At 36.3% G+C, this 26,325-nt stretch overlaps 1 protein-coding gene across 2 annotated transcripts in view; it reads left to right on the top strand.

Moving 5' to 3' along the window:
* Cdkl5 (cyclin dependent kinase like 5) overlaps positions 1-26,325 on the top strand; it is a 165,589-nt gene that overhangs the window by 85,518 nt on the left and 53,746 nt on the right. For both annotated transcript variants that reach the window (XM_074064365.1, XM_074064364.1), the window contains exons 4-6: positions 11,257-11,302; positions 23,769-23,905; positions 25,939-26,059. In XM_074064365.1, coding sequence (XP_073920466.1) covers positions 11,257-11,302; positions 23,769-23,905; positions 25,939-26,059 — 304 coding nt within the window. The remainder of the gene's footprint in view (positions 1-11,256; positions 11,303-23,768; positions 23,906-25,938; positions 26,060-26,325) is intronic.

Below are 26,325 nucleotides of genomic sequence, written 5' to 3'. Positions count from 1 at the left end.
ACAGGTGTGTAGCACCACACCTGACTATAAACAACATTTTATATGATAATAACATTACTTCATTCTTCAAATATGTTATGTGTAAGGCACTGTAATTAACCCTTTAGCACTATACATAGGATTAAGACATAGTCCTTGCCTTCAAATAGCTCACAGTTTTATGGAGTTCAGAGACTGGAAAAATAAATTTAATTTGTCTCATGACACTAATGTACAATTTTTTGGCAGTGTTGGGCATTGAACCCAAGGACTTACATAAAATTGTTTTTTTTTTCTTTACTTTTGTGGTTCTGGGGTTTGAGCTTAGATTCTCAGTGCTTCACACTTTGTTAGACTGATGCTCTACTACTTGAGCCACACCTCCAGTCTCCCAACTCTTTTTTTTGCTTTTGATTATTTTTCAGGTAAGGTCTTGTGTTTTTGCTCGTTGTGAGGGCTGGGAGGGTGGGGGTGATTGATTGGCCTAGAACCTATGACCTCCCATATGGCATGACAGGCATGTACCACTGTGCCTAGCCAGGGCTGGCCTTGAACTATGATCCTCCGGATCTGTGCTTCCCAAGTAACTAGGATTACAGATGTAAGCCACCATGCCCAGCTTACACACAATAATTCGCTTTTGAAATAAAACTAAATCTAGTTTTGTACTACCTGGCTTGTAATACTGGAGCTATTTCCCATCCTGTTCGCTGATCCAAGCCTCTTTTGGTTTGTGAGGTTTCAGACAAATGGGAAAGAGGCCTAGTGCTTAGTGCCTTGTGCCTTGTGGTTACTCTGGTTACCATTGCTTATTACTCTGGTTGCCATTAAGTGCTTTGCCAGGAGCTGCCATCCAGCAGGCAGTGCTTCCCAGGACATGCTTAGTGGTCACAACACAGGAGAAATCACTGCAAGTACTACCAGTCAGAAATCCTAGAGCCCCTCAGTCACATGCAAGTGCTGCAGCCCTGGGGCCTGCCTAGTCCTGGCCCAACTCTGACTCTACATGATCTATTGGAATGGAAGTTCAACTCTACTGCTGTTGTGAGGCTCAGCTCACAAATGACAGGACTGGACTGGCAGTTCTCACCAAGGTCAGGAGAAGACAGACCTCAGACATACAACTCAAAGCCCTTTTGAGTTCTGTTGAAACTTGTTTTTCATGATTTGGGAATGCCTAAAAGGAGGGCTTTTGATAATGGTGATATCAACCATTAACTCAGGTCTGTCTTAAGCATTTTACTTCTATCTTCTCATTAATCCTAATAGGAAACTCAGAAATATGTGATATTATTGGACCCAGTTTTCTTAACAAGGAAATTGAGGTACAGAGAAGTTAAGTAATGTCCCTAAATGCACTCACTCAGATTGTAGGTGGAGGAGCCAGGATTTAAATCTAGACTGTCTGGCTCTGAAGCTGAAGTACTTATCTTTCTTTTGGAGATGTGACAACCTTTGAATTTTACTTTACTTGATTATTATTTGCTTGAAATCAGGAGTGATTTATCTAAAAGAAGTGCTTCTGGGCTTCTAAAAGGTATTGCACAATTAAATGTTATTGAAGATGTTTCTAATTAGAAACAGATTTTGTTTTCTTCCTTAGTGGATAGACTTATGTGAAAAAGAACCAATATTTAGCTTACATTTTCAACTGTTTGGAGTATAGCCCTCTAATAATCAGATTTCTTAGTTTGAAATGATTTTGTTATAGTTCAATGGAAATTTAATAAATTGTTTCTGATTATGTACTTTGTTTGGCAATACTGAGGTTTGAACTCATGGCCTTGTACTTGGTAGGCAGGAGCTCTACAACTAGAACCATGCCCCTAGACCACGTGCACTGTTTATATATTATATTAACACTTGAGATAATTTCTATTGTTTTAGTCTTCTTTTTTTTGTTCAAATACAACTAGTAGAATAACAGAAGGGACATGATTTGCAAACCACTGTGTCATTATTACCCGTGCCAGTAGATTTAAATTCTGTTTTGGGGACTTATTTGTAAAACAGTTGTAATGTCACCAAGTTTCTCTGTTAGAAAAGATTTGTGCTTCTCTGGCTGCATTAAAAAACAAAACAAAAAAAGATTTGTGCTGCCATTTACCTTTTTTTGGGGGGGGTGAAAATATTTCAATTTTTTCATTCATTTGGAATGTGGAATCAAGTTCCATTTACATACATATTCTGTGTACTTGGTATTATAATCTTACAATTTGTTCTATTCCATGTAAACACAGTGTTGAATATAATTTTTCTGCTGTGTTTTGTTAGGAAATAATGTATAATTTCACCTAAAGTCATCCATTAATTTGCATTTTTTCAAGCACTTAAACATTATGTGATTTATCTGAAACAGATATTTTTTCAAATTCATGTTGCTTTATCATCCATGCCATTTGGATACAATTTGTTGATATAAAAAGATTCTTTGTTAGTTCTAGCTCAAGAGAAACCACAGGAGTGAGCTTTAAAATTTCAAATGAATTCACAAAGCAGACATTTGTTAAAAGCACCTGATGTGTAGTGAGTCTTATTTGGAACAAAGGACAAAAAGGGCACGGTTAGTAATTCTAGGCCCTTCTAGAAGAAAAAGTCTCCTGACAGCTCAGTGATGTATTGTTCTTTGCCCCTGAGTAGGTCATAGGCTATCAGAGAACATCAATATTAAAAAAAAAAAACCACATTAATTTCAAAACTTAGGTAGGGCTCCTCTTAACAAAATAATATTTCAGTGTTTACTTTTTTCACATAGTAGGAGCTTGAGAAATGTTTGTTAAATAAATGAATGATTAAAAATGGATCAATGATTGAGGCAGAATATGAGCAGATGAAAGCAAGTATATGCAAATACTCAGTTGAGAAACTGCAAGTAATTAGGTGTGACAGGAGGAAGGGATAGGAGGTAAAGAAGCATAAAATTAGAACTTCATCCTGAACAATTTCAAAAGCCACCAGGCTGCATGGTAAGTAAGATAAAATGCTGTGTACTTGGATATAGAAACTAAATAAGGCTCTTTTAAAAAATATTACAGTCTACTGATTTATATTTTAATGCTTTGTTCTACAGTAAGAGAAAGTAAGTCTGGCATTTTATAGTTTTTCTCCACAATGCTTAATAAGATATAAAGGGTTTTCACTGAACTAACTAGACACTTTGAAAAGAAGTTTTTATGGAAAGAAAAGTTGTTACTACCTATATTGAATGTAATTTTTAGTTTTCCATGTGGTTATAGCTATGGCAAAAAGCAGTAACTTGGAACTTTGTTCAGGTTTTGATTGTCTCATTTGGTTTCCTTGTTGGCTTATTTGTGAGCACATCTGTCAAAATGCATGCGGTGTTTGGATAGGGAGTTTCTGAGTTTCTCTTGCTGTACCTCACAGTCTTTCTTGTCTTGGCAGTGTCACAGTGGTTGTGCACCTGAGGTCTTTGTGACCAGGTAGCCTGAAGATACCATACAGAACATAAAATTTGTTTCTTTTAAACTTCAGAATTTCAATAAGCATGCCTCTGTTATAAAATCCAGCCCTATTTCTCCTGAATTATAGAAAATGAATCCTTATTGTATTGGCCTTCTTTACCAAATTTCAGTATTCATATTGTCTTATTTTATAGGAAAATGTAAAATTAGGGTAGTTTGGTATTTGCCAAAATCCATACTTAATAGATTTTACACACACACACACACACACACACACACACACACACATGATTTATCAGCATGATAGCAAGACAGAATCAGAAATTCTTCTCTAAAGCATTAATTTATAGCCATTTTAGCTCTGCTGTCTCCAATTTCAGTAGAAAGTATAAATATATTCATATTCATGGATCCAGTTTTTTTTAGGGCTTCCCAGGAAACAGCACAGTAGCTATCTGTGCTATTGTTAGTTATGTGTATATTGTTTACCAACAAATAACTGCTAAAACTAAATATACTGACTTCAATGATATCTATATAATGTACTGTGAAAATTGGTAATAAGAAAGTTAGGCACACTCAGTACTCCCTTAATAAAGAATCTTCAGGAAACTGTACTTATTGCTAGCTAGTTCAATAGAACAATAAACTTTTTGTTTAGACCATGTTTTTTTATGATTATCATTAGTCTATAATTTGGGCTTTTCTTTTTATCACTACACCTAAATCTTTATATATTTAATAAGGGTGATAATTTTGGAATAGCTGGTGATACATCTTTGATCAATAAATTGGTTTTTGCCTCCTGACCTTTTCTTCCATGGCCCCAGGAGAGAGAGTAGCATGAATGCTACTTTGTAGGATAATTTCCTTTGAGAATTAAAGGAAAAATGAATGACAGCCCTTTCAGGTGACAAAGCATCATGGGGAGAAGGGCAGAGTTAGAGCAGACAAGTGGTCAGGTATGAGTTGACATTCCCCAACACTACTACCTCAGAAAAGTCAAATTCAGGATTTGCAGCTGGGTGAAGTAAAGCCAAAAGTGAAGGAAGCTTATGCCTCATTCCCCTCTTGGAACTTGTGGAAGAAACTTGATCACAATTGAAGCAGTGACAGGAGAAGAAAACAAAGTATTGTGTGGTTAGGTGGAGAAACTCCTCCTGGACCTCCTTCAACATGTGAGTGGCTTTCTAAGGATCCCAAAACTACCACACATCCCAAGTAGTTGAGTTGAGAGCCAGGGAAGCTGTTTTAAGCTGATATGTGGTAATAATACATTCCATCTTCAGGATAGAAGTTATCTCTTGGGAGAGGGAATGTGAATGAATGAAGCTATATTTATGACAAGTTACAGAATTCAGAAGGTAAGAGAGAAATCAGAAGCAAATAAGCAAGATATAATCAGTTGCTAAATCTGAAAGTATAATTTTTCTATGTATTTGTATGATTAATCTTTTTTAAACTCCTTTTTCATATCATATAACATTTGTAATTTTCAACTGTTGTCATGCATTTTTAATTCACTGTCATGCCTTATTACATACTAGGTTGTAAGCTTTTGTGTATATGAGACAGCTTCATTTACTCATGTCGAAAACAGGTAACAGAAAATCTTACAAAAAGCAGGGGCCCAGTTGACAATTGTTAGTCGACAGAATGCTCCCCTTCTTGGTTTTACTAGGTTTTTTTACCTTCCTGATTTGATCTGACATACTTAAATTTAGCAGCAAATCTGACTTTTAATATTGACAAACTATGGTAGTTTTCAAGTAATAAATAATTTAAGTCACAGTCTCTAAGGAATTTCTTAGCAAAATCTAGCCTTTTATCATTGAATATCATGGACAATATTTTGTATTTCTATGGCACTTGGCAAACATTTATCAGCTCTGTTGTGATCAACCTGCTATGGAATGTATCCTGTACTTGAGTTTACTCCTATCTTATGATTTTACTCATAATGGAAAAAGTAAATAATTTCAGTCCAAGTTATTTTAGAAGGCTTCTATAAAAGAATATAGATGGAAAAATGAAATATTTTTATGGACTTTTAACTATGTAAATACTATAACAATTATTAGAAAACTATTTGGATATGTTTTTTGGGTACTAACATGATTTTTCAGAGAAAACATGGAAGCAAAATAATGAGCCCTCCTTGGTAGAGTGTATTTTTGTAGGCCTATTATGTGTGCATACATACGTGTTTCAGAATCTCTCCTTTTCTGCAACAAAATTTACACATATAGCTTCAAAAGACATGATAATATCATCATGATTGAAGAATGGTATCCAGAATAAGTTTGCCTGGGTTAATAATCTCAGCTCTAGTATGTCTTAAGCTGTGTGATCCTTCGGCACATTATGACACTTCTATACTATGAAACTCAGCATCCTCATCTCTAAAATGAGCATGGTAAGGTCCTCCTGAGAGTGGCGATTTGTGGATTAAATGAGATAATCCATGGGAAGCAATTCTTATGGGGCCTGGAACAAAAGTTATTAAAATAAATAATCTAAACTAATTTTTCAAGCACCATACTGGCTTTTAAAGTATCAGTATCCGTGTTTTTAGGATTTTGTTCTGCCAAAGGGGCATGTGAGTGCGTGAAAGCAGTTACACTGTTGAGATCTTTGCATATGAAATGTGGATTGACATATTTAAAATACTTTAGTTTCCAAGTTGTATTTCTTGGTATTCTGATGAAGAAATAACCATTTCTCCTAAGGAAAAGCTTCCTCAGAAAGTACTTAGGAATTTAATTGTCGAGTATAACCTGTGAAATGGCTTAGTTCACAAATAGTAGAATAAACAACTTAGTAAATTTTATAACTATTAATACCAATTAGGTGCTTTGCCAAACATCTTAAGTAACAAAAAATTAATACTGAAAATAAAGCAATGACTTGTGAACTTTAGATAATTAAAGGAGTGAGTTTATGGTTACAAATCTCTCTGTCCAGTATGGTTGGTTAGTGGTTGAGGCTTGATTTTTATGGGGTAGATATCTTGATACTAGAAGAATTATAGGTCCTCCAGATATGTTATGTTCACTACTACTCATAACACATATTATTTATTTTCTGATTTTTTTTCTTTCAGCTTACACTTTGGGAAATGTTAAATGCCTTAATATGGTTTGTTAAATGCCTTAATGTAGTTTATTCACTCATGGAGATGATATAATCCAGGAACCTTTTTCTAAGTTACCTAGTTTTTTTTTTTGTATTCCAAAGTAATATAATTCCAATTTTGAGGTAGAATTAAAGGTGAGTTATGGAATTATTAATAATGGATAACATATATTTTATCACATTCTTAGTTTATTGCTTAAAATGTCAGCTTTTAACTACCCCAGTATTTAAACAAAGCAAGACACTGAGGCAAGTAGCAAATTATGCCTATCTTGCTAACTACAGCTGGTGACATTCTGTTGTAGACGTGTGGGGGCAATGTCATGCTTTTGTGAATAAATTGAATTTAAAACACAAGTTCTTCAGAGTTTTTTTCATGTATTTTTCTTCTTTGTCTTATATTATGTATAGCATCTCAGGGTGGTGGTAAAACAAGCAATGCTTGGTCTCTCATCCCCTGCCTCGCAATTAAATACCCAAGAGGATATTTAAAAAGAAAAATAGAAACTTATAATAGTTCTGTAAATTAAAAATAAAAGATTTTTGGCAAAGTCCAGGGAGAATTTATTTCATTTGCAGGAATGGACTTCCAAGCTTAATCTTGAATGCCATGTTATTTTACTTTGTGAATCTAAATTAGGTCAAAATGTCCAAAAGGAGTAGAAAAAGACTAGAAGCCGTGCTCACTCACAGAAGCTGGACAACAGGCAGCCATGTCACCAAGGAATTGGAGTTCTCAGACCCCCCACTGGGGCCCACATTAGCACCTATATTTCCAGATCATTTCAGAGACTAAAATGTCCCAAACACAAAAAAGCAAGAAATAGAGAAGGTTTGGAAGAGGAATGTAGTATCCATAGAGAAGTACGTTGTGAGCAGGCTGTGCTAGGACATGTGCTCTCTACAGCCTACACAGAAAACAGCAAATGGCATGTGTTCCTCTGGCTTCCTGTTCAGACATCCCTGCTTGGGCAGTCCATCTTCAGATCAGTTCCAATGAGAGCAGTGTTTGCTTGGAATCCAGGTTTTAGGAACATGAATCTGTTTTTGAAGTTTACATGGCTGAAAAATCCAACTACTTTTTTTTTTTTAAATGCCAGATGTCAGTCCTGGTGAATCTGTTTCTATCTTAGTAAGGATGAGAGTTTTTAAAAAGAGAAATAAAAATTGAAGGGGCACTATGGAAAGACATGGGAGGATAAAATGTTGCCTGAAGATTTAGAAGAAAATGATTTTTTTTCTACCAAGCAGATGAAGTTAGTGTCCTCAAAGAATCATGAGGATATGACCTCTGCCGAGATGGGACAAGCTAAAACAAGGAAAAAATGCAGAAGTTTGCTGAGATAAGGAAAAAAGATCAAGAAACCTAAAATGGAGCAAGTAAAGAAAAAAATGATAGAAAAGTTTTTAATAATTCACTCAGTAAATGTTCATCATTAAATATTGAACACTTACTATGTGCCTTCTATTCTAGCCATGATGATGCTGTATTGAACAAAACTGATTAAGCACTTATGAAAGGCCCACCTAAAAGTTGTTAAGACTTATCATGGAAAGTACTAGAAAAGTAGGAGTAGGAGAAAACTTTTTTTTTTCTTTTTCTTTTTTTTGAAAGTACTGGCTGAACTCATGGTCTTCAAGCTTGTTATGCAGGCTGTCTACCACCTGAGAAACTCCACCAGCCCTAAGAGAAAACTTTTCTAATTTCATTGACTTGGGGGTAATATTAGTTCAAAAAATTCACACACACACACACACACACACACACACACACACACATACACGGAGCGAGCTGTTTCTCCCGCTCCCTTGTTATTACTGAACCTAACTGGGCTTAACTGGGGGAGAATGGAGATTCGGAAAAGACACAGGATAGACAGACAGACAGAAAATGGGATTGGGTGTGTTGGGCGCTCGGGTGGAGCCGCACAACCTTCATTGCTTCTTTTCTCTATTATTCTCTTCATTTTACTGTGCTTCTTTTCTCTGTCTTTATTCTTTAAGGCCTTACTCCTTTACAGTTCTTTAAAACCTTGCTTCTAAAGTCTTCCTTAAAACCGTGCTTCAAACCTCTTTCCTTAGACTCTCTCTGTCCCATGTTTTCTCTTAGCTTTTCTTTTTATAATCTCTCTTAGTCTTTGCCCCCACACTTGCACTGTCTCATGTTCTCTCTTTAGCTTTCTTAATGTCTTGGCCCTCAGGCTTGCTAGCAATTGTCCTTCAGCAGTCCTCCCTTCAATTCATTTTCCCCTTTCAGCAGTCTTCCTCCAGCACTTTTCCTTCAGCAATTCATTTTCCCTTCAGAATTCCTTTTCCCTTCAGCAATTCTTTTCCCTTCCAAAGCCTCCCACACCAAAAAGCCAAAATCCCAAAAGCCCCCCACAAAGCAAAAGCCTCTTGTCCTCCTTCAGTGAGTCTTTTCTATCCAGTGGTAAACAGGGTGGAGCAGCGGTTCTCCCTCTGGGAGGGGCATGACATTGTAACAGGAGAAATCTGAGTTCCTGCTTCTCTGAACAAAAACAATTTAGGAGAAGCAGCCAATTGGCTGCGCCAATTTCAGCCTACAGATAAACATTTTAGGAATAACAGTTGAGCTGCATCTCGCCTTGCTTATGTCCAGTTCTCATAGGCTTCTCATAATCTGCTCTACACACACACACACACAAACACACTCTAGATATATTCTAATAATCTCAAATTTTTATTTCAAGGGATAGGGAAAGTAGTAATATCTAGGCAGTAAAAAGTAGTTGTCTATATTGGAACAAAAACCAATTTGGTCACAGAATTCTTTTTTACTTCATTAACTATACCAGATACCATCAGAGCATTGCTCCTGGTTTAGAGCCTTATGTGCTCATATTATAATTTCTTAATGTTAGAAAACAGCAGCACATTTTTTAAAACCCTTAATTTTCTTCCTCTTGGAAAAGCATCTAATGTATGCACTTGTTGCAAGACTATTTATTCCTATCTGCTTTAAAGTTATTTTAATAATCATGTAGAGTTACAGTGTTGATGTGAGTGGCACCTTCCAGGGCTTTGTGGTAAACATAAGTTTACAGCGAATCCTTAAGAATGTAATGTTTCCATCCCAAAATTCTGTGCTTGACAACTTGCTGTGCAGTGTGAGAATGTTCAAGTAATAGGAAACTAGGGGTATTTCCTCAGAAAATCAAGCACTGAGAAAAATCGTAGGGAAGAGGGCTGTTGGTAAACAAAGAAGCCAATTGAATATGTAGATAAATATAGATGAAATATAATAGCCTGTGTATATAATTATAAATTAGATTAATTACCAAAACCTATTCTCAAAATAAATTTATTTAACCAAGTGACATAAGAAGATCATGATGTATGACCTAAGATTTGAAAGTTTAAGGTCCCAATAGTTTAAACTGGTTCTGGCATAAGAACAGATGAATGGAAAGCTCTGAAAGTGGGTCGGGACATGGTTCAAGTGGTACAGCACCTACCTAGCAAGCACAAGGCCCTAAGTTCAAACCTCATTACTTAAAAAAAAATCTAGAATATGTATGCAAGTATGGTAAGATGTAATAGCTAAAAAAAAACTCCATGTTAAAAGAGAGAGGGAAAATTGGTTCAGTATTTGGAAATTATATTACATCTGGATTCTCTCAGTGTATAACTTAATTAAAATAAATTGCAAGTGGATAAAGATTTAAGGAAAGAAGTTAAACCACTAAAATATCAAAGCACATACATGTGGGTAAAGATAATAGCTTTGGGCCCAGAGCTGTTGGACATAATTTAAAAAGCCTATTTCAATAAATTTGATTAGTGATAATTTATATTCAACAATAACAAAAACCCTAAATAATTCAGTGATCATGACAACCTGAGGATATTTTAGCAATGAGTTTTTTCATCTATTAATCAGTAAAAAAAATTTACTTTCATAGTTTTTATGCCATATGATAGAAGAAAACTTTTCTAATCTCTTTGAATTAAAAAAATCTTTAAGTAATTATATGGTGTTTTGGCACCAGTTATAGACTCTGTGTTCTTAAACACTGCTGAAGGGAACTGTGAAATGTTGTATTTTTAGATGTCCGTCTGGCAGTATATATTAGGAACCTTTAACATTCATACCCTTTGAACCAATTATATCACTACAGAATTTGCTCTGTGGGAATAAAGATGCAGTTGTTGAAGCATGTTCATTGATAGAATGGTTAAATAAACAACCATTAAAGATAGTGGTTTTAAAAATTATTTAATGACTGGTCAAAATGCTACTTATACAATATCAAGTAAAATAACATGTAAAAAGATATATTATGATTCCAATTTGAGAAAAATTTACTAGAAGAAAATATACTGGAATGTTACGAAGGGTCATATGAATATTTCTTGATGTCTTTATACTTTTTGTTCCTTTTATATCCCGCACTTTTGAGTAACCTGAAGACATAGACACTTCTGGTTTATGATTCATGCATATTCTATAACCATTTTTGTTCTTTAATTCCTTCCCTTTTCCCTTTCTCCCCCTTCTTTCCTTTCTCCTACTTCTTTCCTTAACAATGTCTGAAGGTTGGTAAGAAAAAGAATTTTGTAACCAAGAAATGGGTGGCTGTGGAGGAAGATAATCTATTTTTTCCTGTCTGGTTTCTTGCTACTCTGTTCCCCAGGCATTTGGATCCCCGATTGGAAAAACATTGGAGAATGACTTTCCCTCTGCCTCTTTCTTTTGCAGGAAACACATGAAATTGTGGCAATCAAGAAATTCAAGGACTGTGAAGGTATGTCTATATTTTTTGTAAATAAAGTGTGGAAGGGTGGGATTTAGCTGGTTAGACTCTGTCTAACTCTGACTCAGGTTTTAAAGTCACATAGTCAGTGAATATGCTTTGCTTTAAAACATTTAGTTCCTTGTATGTGAACTTTATTATATCTCATGATATAAGAAAATGTGTTTTGTGTTTTAAGGACAATTAGCATTGTAACTCTTGGCCCAAAGGCTGAATAGAAGTCATCTTTAGCTCTGCTGTTTCCAAATAAATTAAAATGAAGAGCTGAGGCACATACTTTTTTTTGTGGTACTGGAGCTTAAACTCAGGACCTACACCTTGAGCCACTCCACCAGCTCTTTTTTTGTGATGGGTTTTTTCAAGATAGGGTCTCATGAACTATTTGCCCAGACTGGCTTTGAACGGAGTTCCTCCTGATCTCTGCCTCCTGAGTAGTTAGGATTACACAGGCGTGAGCCACCGGCATCCGACCGGCACATACTTCTTTAGTTCATACAAGTAGAGAGTGCTGTGTGAAAGGTCTCAGTATTGGTGACTGTGAACTTCAGTTCCTTGTCAGAGTTAGAAATATAAGGATAAGTGGGAGACAGTATTGAAGGGGTGATTTTATATTTAGAATCTATGACTGGGGAATAAGTTTTTCAAGAAGATATACCATGCTTGGGAGCCTCAATTGTACAGCCAGACCATTTTAAATGAAGTATGAAAATTACTCTTTGCTGGACAAGGTTTTAAATAAAGCATTTAAGTAGTTCATTAGTTTTTATATATTTACCTTTGTCCATCCAAACTGATAATGAAAATCTGCATGTTTTAAGGAACCCTAGTTTTTCTCAAACTTTTTTAGACAGAGACTCCAGTAGAAATATTGTATGTCCTAACCCATTGTACACACACATGCCATCCTATATATAACTGAAGCAAAAGTGTCACAAACTACTTTATTGTACTAGAATGATGTACTCCATTTTTTTGTTCTTTCCTATTATATAAATTCATATAAATACCTTTGTGGTATCAGATACAGTCACAACCTGTCATATGAAAAACAATGGTCTAGGGGTAAGAGGTACCAGCACAGCATCAGCCTTCATATCTAACAAGAAGTATGAAGATAGCTTTTATAGCCTACCTTTATCAGCACACATTTACTAAGCACTGTAAGATACCAGCTTCTATATTTATGAACAGTTTCATCACCCTCACCTCAGAGACATAGCAAACATGAAATAACAAAAAAGGCTTGCTAACAAAAAATTCTCAGGATAGATTTAGTAGTATTTGATGTGACCAAACTCTGATGTGCTGGTTATGTGGAGCGCATGCATATCAGTTGGGAACTTTGGCAGCCTTTTTGAAGGCTGCCTGAAAGGAAGGCAACAGAAGCAGTAGCCCTGGGCCAACACACTGTGAGACCATTAGAAATAACCGCTTTGAATAGTGACTTTGGGCTAACAAAAGGTGGCCCAGAGATAACTGGTGATCTCCTTAAAAGGGTAGTTTCAACAGTAGATCAGAACACCACCCTTGCATGCATGTGGAGATTTCTGGCTGTGCGTTCATCTTGCAGGGCACATCAGCGAACATCAGTTACCACTAAAAGTAATAATTGTCATCACAGTTTTTAAAAGGAATGTAATCTAGGCCATGTATACTACTGCTTTTTAAAAAACTAAGTGCTATATTCACAATTTACACCCTGTGCATACCAATGGAGCTTAGCTCCAGTTATATGACATATATTTACTTCTGTTATAATAGCTTTGGAGTGGTAGTAAATAGTGTATCCATATAAATTAATTGAATACTGAGCCAGGTGCTATAACAGCAGTTATAATTCAGGAGTACACGCTCAAGAAACTTATAACCTACTAATAGAATTAAGACCTTTAAATAGATAATGATGAAACAGAATAGAAAACAGTTAGTGCCTGAGCAGGGCATAATGGGACACGCCTATAATTCTAGTACTTGGGAGATAGAGGCAGGAGGATTGCGAGTTCAAGGCCAGCCTGAACTACATAGTGAGACCCTGTCTTTAAAAAGAAAAAAGTTAGTGTCTGAAATGGAGATGTGGAACTTGGATCACTTTGAGGCAAGAGAGCTTGTATCCAGTTGTGACATCTGGGAGTATATATGTAATCTCAACATGGGAAACATTCGATTTGCCCTTATTTCACTGAGTGGACAAGACATTCATATACTCTTCCAGGCCATTATTGTTTGCATATCTCACTGGCATACAACCTTATCACCCATCCCACCTTGTTAATGTATACTTGTGTGATGCCTACACATACTTCTAGAGGTACCCTTCCAAAATATCTCTTTAATAAAATCTGAAGACTGAGGCGATTATTTACAAAATTTTAATTTTTTCTTTTGAAAATCTTCTTTATTAAATGTTTCTTTTTAAGAAAATTTTATTAGTGTTTTTATTGTGCTTGGGTACATTGTGACATTTACAAAAGTACTTACAATATATCTTAGTTAAATTTACCCCTTCCATATTTGTCCTTTATCTCCCCTGCCCTGCTTCTTAGAATAGTTTCAACATGTCTCATTGTTCCATTTTCATATATGAGTATATAATATTTCTATCATATTCACCCTCCTTCACCCTTTCCTTATTTCCTCCCCCATCCCACTGGTACTAACCCCCAGACAGAATCTGTTTTACTTCCTGTCCTTCCTTTTTAAAGAAGACATTTTTTGTTTAAGATAGCTATACAGGGAATTTGATTATGACAGTTCCGTGTATATATGTATTATATCCCGAATTGGTTCACCTCCTTCATTTTTTGCCTTTCTACCTTAGTCCCCTTCTTACAGTGATTTCAACAGATTTAAACATTATATAGTCATTCATGTATACAAACTACATCAACCACATTCAAAAGTTTTAGTTCTAGCCCACACTCCTACTGTTTCCATTTCTCCCTGGGAAATCTAGTAATATCCTCTTGGTCTTTACCCTCTTCTTTCTACCAGAGTAGTGTCTTACTTAATGCAAAGAAAGGGTACAAGTATGATATACAACCATTTTGAAATAGGAAGTATACATAGATAGTTACCTACAAGTAAACATGTCCATTGAACTCCTGTATAAATCGTTTAATTCTGAATCAGTTTACTATCTTAAATTTCAGCCAAGCCTGTTAAAATAAAAAGTAGGCTGTCATGATAATATTGCCCTTATTGGCTTATAGCTCTCATCCATTCCTCTTATTAGTTACTCCAAAAATACTCTTTTATATTGTAATACTGACTATTCTAATCTAATATTTTAAAACTTTGTGAAGCCAGCTGTGGTAGTGCATGTCTGTAATCCCAGCATTTGGGAAACTGAAGGATGAGAATTACCAATGAGGCCAGCCTGGGCTACATAGTGAAACCCTGTCAGAAAAAAAAAAATCTTTGAAGATAATGAAATAATTCTGTAAAAGCAAGGTTAAACTAAAATGGATCTATACTTGGTCTGACCCATGTTCAAGCTAACAACATGTTTTCTAACTGATGATACCAAGACTATTTTGCCAAAATATGTTGTACAAATTATCTCCTGGCAGCTTTGAAAAATTATGATAATGTCCTACTATCTTGTTAAATTCATATGTATCCACAAATTTGTGTAAAACACCTTTGAGAGTACACTGTAAAGTCAACCACTATTTCATGCCAGAGGTCCGTAGTATCCCAGGATAATTAATCATCATTTAAAATGAGAACCAAAATTTCATAGTAAATAGAAGGGTATATGGGTACTTTAAGCTGGAAAAGTTAAACTAACATTATGAAAATAAGTTATCATTAACACAATTTAGCAACTATGTGCTAGTTCTCTTAGGAGAATCAAGTGTCATCTTTTGGGAAGAAGGAACAATTTTTACAGTAAAATTGCTCATCAGTTCAATGAATGACTTCCACAATATAAGATTTCTCTTCATTTTTTTGTTCCAATTTTGTTTTTTTTCCTTCAACTTTCTCTAAACCTTAGGTCAGTGATTTTAGCTTTCTTTCTTTTTGTTTTTGGTACTGAGGTTTGAACTCAGGACCCTATGCTTGCTAGGCAAGCCCTGTACCACTTGAATCATGCCCCCATGCTCTCTCTTCATTTTTTATCTTCCTATCTTTCTGTCTTTATCTTCTTCAGGTTTTTATTCTCTAGTTACTAGCTGATACAACTTTGTCAGATAATTTATTATTGTCTTTGGTTACAATTCTCCCTGAAATATTTTGATGCCCTGGGTGGAAGCAGAAACTCCTATTAAGAGGAATGAGTGCTGTCCGAGTGGCTCGAGTGGTAGAGTGCCTGCAGCAAGTGTGAGGCCCTTAGTTCAAACCCCAATACCACCAAAAAAAAAGAGGAAGGAACATGAACTGGGGGTGTGGCTCAGTAGTAGGGTGCCTGCTTAGTATATAAGAGGCCTTGGGTTCAATCCGAGTATCAAAAAAAAAGGGATGACAATGAAAAATTTTATCTGAGAGCCACTTTATTGTTAATTTTTTCTTGTTTTAAAGACTTCTGCTTCTTGACACTTCATCATAAATTCAGTCTCAGACAGTGAATTCTTAGTAATACTCTGAATAATGGTATTACAAATTTGTCCATTAATGTGAGTTTCTACAGAGAAACATTAACTAGTAAATACCTAACCAAGCAGAAGTCTCTATTGAATTAGTTCTACTCATTATTTGGATTTTCTGAGAAGAAAAAAGACCACAGACTGTAAAAGACATTGGAGATTATTTAGTTAATCTATGTATAATTTTTCATTTAGCCTGATTCTGCTACCCTTTTTGTAACTCCAGTTTTATACAGTGAGATTTGATGTTCAGATGAAAATCTGAAACTATTGGATCATCATTCTCACACATAGACACATACAAGTGTCTACTGTCCCAAATTTGTTAAATAATCCATGAGCACTGATTTTGTTTATAAATCCAAGTGTCAATTTATTGATATGCCCTGAGCATCTTAATAATCATACCAGCTAGAAAAGTGAGAAAAGTGCTTGAGAAACTAAATTAAACTTTAAAAGCAAGAGTGCTGGTTTAAACTAGATTGGCTTTGGACCAGAAAAAATGAAAAATGTCTGTAAAACCTTTAAGAGAACCTGTGGTCTAGAATTTTGGCCTTTTGCTTCTTTGAACTTTACATTCTTTCCTTTAAAGCATAGATGATGAGATGAGGAGGGCTCCTCCCTACTTGTCACTGGTCTCTGTACATGGCAAGAAGGCTGACTCCAGGGATTTATCTGTGCAGCAGTCCATGTTTAACATGGAATTTAGTTTGTGTCTCTGCTGCATTTTATATTCTGATGCTGCTTATGTTTTCTATAAATAAATATTTTTCTCTTGAAATGGACATATCTACCCTTCCTTTCTTTTTTTGAGACAGGATCTTCCTATGTAGCCAAGGCTGTCCAGGAACTTGCTATGTAGTCCAGGTTGGCCTCAAACTTGAGATCCTTCAGTTTCCCAAGTGCTGGGATTATAGGCATGCACCACTATGCCTAGCTATTCTTTTTTAATTATTAGATAAATTTTAATTGGTCATCTAGTCTTTTATTCTATATTCTTTTTTTAATTTGTTTTGTTTTAATGGTACTAGGGTTTGAACTCGGTCTTGCACTTGCTAGGCAAGCACTGTAGCATTTGAGCCACACCTTCAGCCATCTAGTCTTTCCTCCAGTTTCACTCGTATTTTTACCCAGATGATAAAAAAACTCTGTACTGATCTTTTATTTTGTATAATGGTACAAAACAAGAGCTCATAATCTTGAGTCATAAAATTCAAGAGATCAAATTCCCTGCAAGACAATCCTTGGAACAAAAAATTCCAATCTTTGATTAAATAAAGAATTCATTTAATTAAGCTTGAGCATCCTGACTAGTCTTGATTTTACCATACTTCTTTTTCATGTCCAAAATAGATCTCTTTCAAACCTCAGGGATTCTTCAGCGTTGGTGACTGCTTTTCACCTTTTGTGATTTCATAAATTTCTACTGACCTTTTACCTGACCTTTATCTCTGAACATTGAAGGGGCCTCATCTTTTTTAGTACATAAAACAGTAGCACCAGCATTCTAACCTCCCTGGCCATGTTAATTGCCCTGCTGCTGATGTTACTTCTTCAGACAGGACAACTAAAATCAAACATGGTACCCCCATGGTTTTGTACCAAGGGTTGATTGACTTTTCTTTTTTGGTATATCTGTTTAAAGGTCTGTTTTGAGACCTATGGCTATACAAGAATGTCAGGTTTGTGATTTCATAAAGTAGGTTACAGCTATTCCTGGATTTCTTTTCCAAGCCCACAGTTCTTTAAAAATAGAGTTACAATAGAGTTTCTGCTGATCTTTAGGTTTTTCTTTTTATCACTGAGTTATCTTTGAATTTTTTTGCTTCTGTGAGCTTTCTTCTTAAAAATTGTTACCTTTTCCTTTAGTGAATCTCTCCTGATTTTTAGGTGTGTTAACTTGACTCACTGGTAAGCCTGTAGAAGTAGGTCAGATTTCTGTTTGTTCTTTTTTTTTTTTTTTTTTGTTCCATGTCACTTGTCCTCACTCAGGGGAATTTTAGATTTATCTGCACATAACTTTGTCAGAGTTGCTCCTACCTTCATGGTAACTGATGATGATGTCTGTCAGCATGTCCTGTAAAAGTGTTGACTTGAGCTGAAAGATACCGTTAGAATTATCCAGTATAACCCCAGCCCCAATTTATAGATGGCAAGCATTAACTTGAGACTAAATGCAGACCCAGAAGGCTTCAGAGTTTTTCTTCCACTCATACTATATTACTTGGCCACTTGGTTTTAGCAGCAAGCCAAGTAGCCCAGTCTAGTAAGACTCTGTACCTGAACCAGGTGTTGTGACTCATTCTTCAAAGCTCACTATGTTACACCATGCCACCTAAGTCCCTAAGTCCCTATGTTCCATTCAGGCTATGAGGTTTAATGTGATGCTTGGTCCACTCACTCTGAGAAAGTTCGCTATCATTTCTAGTCTTGATTTCTTCATTTCTGAACTGGAATACCTAGCCTAGACAGAGAACCCACAAGGATTGTTTCAACTAGGAGACAATGATTTGGGGGCTCATTTCAGTTGTCTGTGCTACCACCTTTAAAAGGTACCTTAAATGTTTTTGCTACTTTCTATACCTCTGAGGAGAGAAGCATGTGTAATTGGAGTATGTGTTCCTTTCCCCCGTCATCTCATCATGTGATACCACAATTTTTATCATGAAGTGTAGGACAAACTGTGACCCTTAAAAGTACTTAGAAAAACAAAGTGTAGAATGCTCCAAGTGATGAAGAGTGCATATTTTGCTTGCACTTCAGGAATTAATAACTTAATTTCCTGCCTATTCCCAGTCATTACAATCTTAATGTTCAAGGGCTTACCTCAACTTTAATACTTATGGCTGGCATAAAGTAAAGAAGCCTTCGTTTCCTTAAATGGACTCAGTATAAATTTGATGATGTACATATGACAACTACCAAAATTCAGTGAGATTTAGGATTGTAACCAGTAAGATTTTAATGCAAGAAAATCATAGATTAATTATTAGATTTAGAAAAGGTCATAGGATTTGGGGAAGGAGGATTTATTTATTTCCTTTATTAACGAAAAGTTAAGACTTGCCCAAAGTTATATGCCACACTGTTAGTTGTTTAAAAGGCTGAGTCCAAAATCTAGATCTCTGTAGTCCTAGTCCAGTATACCTTCCATAAAGGCCATTCTCTCTTGTCTTGTCTTGTCTTGTCTTGTCTTGTCTTGTCTTCTCTTCTCTTCTCTTCTCTTCTCGATCTCACTGGGGATCAAACCCAGGGCCTTGAGAATGTTAGGCAAGCTCTCTCCCACTGAGCTATACCCCTGCCTCTACTAAGGCCATTTCTGATTTTGTGGTAGCTTTATCCATTAGCAAAGTGAAACTGCTACAAATTGATAATACAAAGCACCCTTTTCCATTTGCTTTTCATGTACCAAGGATTCACCAAGGAAGACACATCAGCTGTATTTACTTAGCAACTTTGTACCTAGCTCAGCAAGGCTTGTCGATGTTCTTAAGGATTTTATACACAGAAACGTATACACCTGATCCCAAGTACTATCATTTTTTTTGGATCTTCCATTTTTTCATAGTCACATAATATAGAAAGGGACAGGAGAATAAGGGCAAATAAATTCAGTTTGTCTTATTTCAGAGTTCTTGCATGCTACTCAAAACAGAGGGCAAAGTGCCCGTTGTTTGCCATCCTGTCACTGCTTCCCCTCACATCTAAAATGAGGGAGAGCTAGCCATATATGAGCAAAGATTTCCTTACAGCCCCAGCTCTTTGTGCTAGGTATAGTCTTTGATGGTTGGCTATATATTGGATCAAAAGAGCTTATTGTATCAGAGTTGGCTACACAGGTGGTAAACCCTTAAAGCAGCAAGTACACAGGTTGAGCATCCCTGATCTAAAATCTGAAATGCTCCAAAATCCACAACTTTTGGAGTGCTGACCTGACAGTTTGCAGTCAAAACTGGCACACTAAAAATACTGTATTAAATTGCCTTCTGGATATGTGTATAAGGTATATAGGAAAAGTGAACACATTTCATATTTAGAATTGAGTCATAATCCTATTATTTCATTAGGTATATGCACATGTTCCATCTGAAACACTGTTGGGTCCCATGCTTTTCAGATAAGGCATACTCTACCTGTATCAAGAAATATGGTGAGCCAGGCTGTGGAAGAAGAGCCCAGAGTACTGTGATAAGAATTGTTGAGGTGGAGGACTGCTTGCTTTTACAGTCTGTGAAAGACTGGTCAGAAGTGAGATTTAATTGAAAACCTAAAGGAGCCAGTCCTTCAGGAACCAGAGTAAAGGCTCTATAGCTGACAGAGTTTAGGGCTATTTTGGGAACCAAAAGACTAAGATGAAGAAGGGGGAGAGGAGCATGAGATGGGGTCCTGATACAACTTATTGTGAAGAATGGCAGTGTGCACTAACTTGCACAACAACTGGCCCTTTGTCCCTTCACAGTCCTCTAAGCCACCTCAGGAAATGCCTTGATAGAATCTCACCCATTCCATTGTCATGGTCTTCCTTTGACATGGGACTGGATCACTTGCTTCTGCCACTGTTGACCTTCCTTACTGCTGATTTTTATCTTCCCATAGGCAGCATTTGTATCCTTTCCTAATCTGTGTTCCAGCAATCTCCAACAGTTTTCTGGGCAAAGTAGAATACTTCACTTGTGTAATCAGTTCAGAAAGGAATGTTGACTTTATGTTCATTTGTTACAGATACTCTAGTATTCTGGAGCCTCTCTTTCTATTTCAGTCTCTTCTTTAAACTCAGTTTGAAAAGGGCAGTTTTGTTTTTTTTTTTTTTTTCATTTTTCTTTTATTATTCATATGTGCATACAAGGCTTGGTTCATTTCTCCCCCCTGCCCCCACCCCCTCCCTTACCACATGCTCCACCCCCTCCCGCTCCCCCCCTCAATACCCAGCAGAAACTATTTTGCCCTTATCTCTAATTTTGTTGTAGAGAGAGTATAAGCAATAATAGGAAGGAACAAGGGGTTTTGCTGGTTGAGATAAGGATAGCTATACAGGGCATTGACTCACATTGATTTCCTGTGCGTGGGTGTTACCTTCTAGGTTAATTCTTTTTGATCTAACCTTTTCTCTAGTACCTGTTCCCCTTTTCCTATTGGCCTCAGTTGCTTTAAGGTATCTGCTTTAGTTTCTCTGCGTTAAGGGCAACAAATGCTAGCTAGTTTTTTAGGTGTCTTACCTATCCTCACCCCTCCCTTGTGTGCTCTCGCTTTTATCATGTGCTCATAGTCCAATCCCCTTGTGTTTGCCCTTGATCTAATGTCCACATATGAGGGAGAACATACGATTTTTGGTTTTTGAGCCAGGCAAACCTCACTCAGAATGATGTTCTCCAATTCCATCCATTTACCAGCGAATGATAACATTTCGTTCTTCTTCATGGCTGCATAAAATTCCATTGTGTATAGATACCACATTTTCTTAATCCATTCGTCAGTGGTGGGGCATCTTGGCTATTTCCATAACTTGGCTATTGTGAATAGTGCCGCAATAAACATGGATGTGCAGGTGCCTCTGGAGTAACAGTCTTTCGGGTATATCCCCAAGAGTGGTATTGCTGGATCAAATGGTAGATCGATGTCCAGCTTTTTAAGTAGCCTCCAAATTTTTTTCCAGAGTGGTTGTACTAGTCTACATTCCCACCAACAGTATAAGAGGGTTCCTTTTTCCCCGCATCCTCGCCAACACCTGTTGTTGGTGGTGTTGCTGATGATGGCTATTCTAACAGGGGTGAGGTGGAATCTTAGCATGTCAACTGCCCTTTTCAAAAATATGGAAATAGCCAGGATGCCCCAGCACTGATGAATGGATTAAGAAAATGTGGTATCTATACACAATGGAATTTTATGCAGCCATGAAGAAGAACGAAATGTTATCATTTGCTGGTAAATGGATGGAATTGGAGAACATCATTCTGAGTGAGGTTAGCCTGGCTCAAAAAACCAAAAATCGTATGTTCTCCCTCATATGTGGACATTAGATCAAGGGCAAACACAACAAGGGGATTGGACTATGAGCACATGATAAAAGCGAGAGCACACAAGGGAGGGGTGAGGATAGGTAAGACACCTAAAAAACTAGCTAGCATTTGTTTCCCTTAACGCAGAGAAACTAAAGCAGATACCTTAAAGCAACTGAGGCCAATAGGAAAAGGGGAACAGGTACTAGAGAAAAGGTTAGATCAAAAAGAATTAACCTAGAAGGTAACACCCACGCACAGGAAATCAATGTGAGTCAATGCCCTGTATAGCTATCCTTATCTCAACCAGCAAAACCCCTTGTTCCTTCCTATTATTGCTTATACTCTCTCTACAACAAAATTAGAGATAAGGGCAAAATAGTTTCTGCTGGGTATTGAGGGGGGGAGAGGGAGGGGGCGGAGTGGGTGGTAAGGGAGGGGGTGGGGGCAGGGGGGAGAAATGAACCAAGCCTTGTATGCACATATGAATAATAAAAGAAAAATGAAAAAAAAAAGGGCAGTTGAGAGAGGGGGCTGGAATAAAATATAAGCTGAGAAGCATTCCTTACTCCGAATTTCCACTCTCCCTTTGCCATCCCCTCATTCAGCCTTTTCCCTCTTGTACCTTGCTTAGCAAGTATGTTTTCCCAGAAGGCATAGACTTTCTTGCCCCTATCCCCAAATTCCAGTCTTGAAGACATGCCTAAAACTGAAGATCACAAAACTTAACCTCTCAAGCTAGGATTCCCAAAGCCTTGAATCCAAATGTGCTTTAGAACTCATAACTTTGAGATTTTAGAATGGAACTATGGCATATTATATAGCATCCGTAACCAAGTAGTATTTCTATAGCACAACATGAATATTCATATTAAGAGGGTTAAAGAAAGACCATATAAATGGTCTCTTGTCAATTCAGTTTTGCTTCTAAATGAATTTGTCACAAACTTAGGAAAAGTTTCAGTTTTTAGATTGTTATAGTGATTTGAGAATTATAGATGAAGAATTATAAACCTGTGCCCTCATACATACCTATGAAAAGACAGTAGTTAGAATTTCCCAGCTTTACTGAAGCTATCATGAGCACTCATTTAAAATGAAATATTATCTTCCTTATTTCTCTGCCTATTAATCCTTTAGAGTTAATGTAACTTCTGTCCTTCTTCCATGTCTGTGGAGGCTATCACAGTGAAATTTATGGTATAGAAGGGCGGATATTGGTTCTGTATAAGTTCTACATCCCAGAACAGCTATGCCATCTGGAATGGGCAGATGGACATGCCACAGGAAAGCAGCAGGAACCCACAACAGTTGCTATTCAAAGAGAAGATCAAACACTCTTAAGAATTTTCTGCAATTTGGCTGTGAGCTGTATTGTGGATGCCTGGTGCAAGACCTTTGCTTACTAAGGTGACTCATATACAGCATGAGGAATAAAATGCTCTTTTAAACCAAAGCTAGAAGCCAACTGTAAGATAACAACTACTACAGATGCTGGCTGCAGAGAGGTTCTCCTACATACTTTTATGTGTTGATTCTTATGACCCTTTTAAAAGCGTTTTCCCTCAGTATAGGGTTAGAGTTAAAATGAAAGTGGATTCATATGTCGTATCTATAAATGTGTGTTTTTGCATGAGGAATATAAGAAAATACAAGCAGAAAGTCAGGTTCATGCTGATTAAGCAAGCCTTTTTCTTTAAGTTTCATATTCTTGATTTTTTCAACAAGAAAAAGTGTTACTTAACATTCTATCCAAGCACGTCTTAAGTAAAAGTACTCAAGGTGAAATTGGGATGTTTTCAATGCTCTTAAAATTCTTTGAACAGTAGCTTAAAAGCTTTAATTTTTCTCTCTTCACCATTGTTTACATTTTAGAAAATGAAGAAGTCAAGGAAACGACTTTACGAGAGCTTAAAATGCTTCGTACTCTCAAGCAGGAAAACATTGTGGAGCTGAAGGAAGCCTTTCGTAGGAGAGGAAAATTGTACTTGGTGTTTGAATATGTTGAGAAAGTAAGTCATTAATTGCCATAGTGCAGATTTGCCTGGATCTTTTATTTAGGGCCATTTCTAACATTACTGAAGAAAGCATTACTTAGTATAACTTGTCAAAGTACTTATCTCAGGACTTTTAAAATGAAAATATTATCCATAATCATTAGAAGTCCTGAAACAGACTTAAGGATTTTGTACAATTTATCAGTACACAGATAATCTTAAGTTTGAATAATATACTGGTGTGGCTTCTGAAGTCTTAGAATCTATGTACAACAAGTAATTTTTAAATTAGATTTATTTTAATTAAACCTGAAGACAAAATGAGTGAATGAATGAACAGTCTTGGTACAGGTACATGTCAGACCCACATAAGCATGGACTGGTGCCTGAATCAGACCTAGTGTAATGAATGAATGAAGCTTTTTGTGAACTACCACTGCTTTGGCCAGGAGGCATAAGGTGAGGCTCGAGGCAGTAGACAAGACCACTAGTAAGGAATTGGAAGCATGGGAGAAAAGAAGAAAGTATGTATTGTTTGAGTTGTCTGCTCACTTGCTTTAGCTCATAAAAAAGGTCAACTTATTAGTGATAATTTTAACCCATTAATAAGTTTGTGTGTCAGTCATTCTTTCATGTAAAAAATAGTATGTCACAAAATAGCAGCTAGCTCAGCCTGCATCTCAGTCAACCTAGTGCTTTGCCTTGAGACAATCATGGTTTAGATGACCCATGTGTAGCACAAAGTGGATTTTTCTTTTTATCATGTAAATTCTTAAAAAGATGATATTTGATAATCAAAATCAAGTAAAAGTAATATTTTTCATTGCTGCATAAGGACATCCTTAACTAAAACTGCAGTTCTGTTCTTTTTTAATGGTAAGTGTGAATTGAAGATTCCACTGCCTTGATTCAGGCTAATGTGCCAGGCAGATCACCCATTGTTGCTTTGTACCATCAGTGTAAATACTAACAGAGTGAAAAAGCAAACATCCGAATGTTATGATCAATACAGTTTGGCTTCATGGGCTCTCTGCAATGTCTGAGACCCCTGTAGATCCCCTGGCCACACTTTGAGAACTGCTGTCCTGGATGTTTACCTTCAAACCATAAGCTACGATTGTGCTGTGAGCCTTATTATGCTCTAAGGAGGAAATGAAGAATGTTTGGTTAATCTAAATTTCAGTGGAGACTCATTAAGTTTCTACTTAAGCAAAAAAATGACATGAATTTTAGAATGGTCTCTGACTCCAAACTAAGACTTTTTTAGGGAAGGAGTGGCACTGGGGTTGTAACTCAGGACCTTTCACTTGCTAGGCAGGTGCTCTGCCACTGGAATCACTCCGCCAGCCCTTTATTTTTTGTGTTGGGTATTTTTGAAATAGGGTCTCACAAATTTTTTGCCTGGGCTGGCTTTGAACCACAATCCTGATCTCTGCCTCCTAAGTAGCTAGGATTATAGACATGAACCACTGGCATGCAGCTAAACTAAGATTTTTGAACATTGAATTGTTTGGGGTCTACATGTTATTTCAACAGTATTTTCTAGCCTGTTTTAATTTTTGTACTAAATGTATTGATAAGTTCTAACCTTAGGGACTTTTTCCTTTCCTTTCCTTTTTTTTTTTTTTCATTTTAACAATATTACCCAGATCTCTCCCAGAAACATTTTTAAGTCTTAACTTTATTACAAAGTTCTATCATGGATACACAGAACACTGTGTTAAAATCTCTGTTCCCCCCTTTATACATTGCTGTTATGTCTCCACATTGTATTGCTTTTCTTTTTTAAATTATTCTGAAATGATGCTTGAAAGTCTTTAGGGGGAGTGAAAAGTGCACATAGTTATTTTGGGGGGGGCAGAAAAGAGGAGTAATAAAAATGGTATTTCTTATAAAATGAAACCTTGATTTAATGTAGTAACCTGATTCACCATGAAGTCAGTTGTGGATGAAAACAAAAAAAAATTACATGCTTTTAAAAATTATTAATATATAATTTATGGGCCTACTTAATTATGGAGAGGAATGGTTCTCTCCTTCATTTTTAGAATATGCTTGAGTTGCTGGAAGAAATGCCAAATGGAGTTCCACCTGAAAAAGTAAAAAGCTATATTTATCAACTAATCAAAGCTATTCACTGGTGCCATAAGAATGATATTGTCCATAGAGGTGAGTATGGAATTTTTAAATGGGAAATACTCAAACCAGTCAAAGTTAAATATTTACTGTCTTAAGAATATTTCTATTTAAATTAAGTATATTTTGAAAGTATAAAATATGAGAAGTCATTTGCCCTCAAAAACTCCTTTTGTACCATTAAAAGATCACAAATTTATTTGGATGTTGCAGTGAGATCTCTATTTGTATAACCAACCCACTGTGAACTATACAAACACCTACTGATATAAAAGAACAAAGGTGAATTTTGAAGCTTA

This window comes from Castor canadensis, chromosome X (genome assembly GCF_047511655.1).
Source record: "Castor canadensis chromosome X, mCasCan1.hap1v2, whole genome shotgun sequence".
NCBI lineage: Eukaryota > Metazoa > Chordata > Mammalia > Rodentia > Castoridae > Castor > Castor canadensis.
This window is presented reverse-complemented; position numbering and strand designations above follow the sequence as displayed.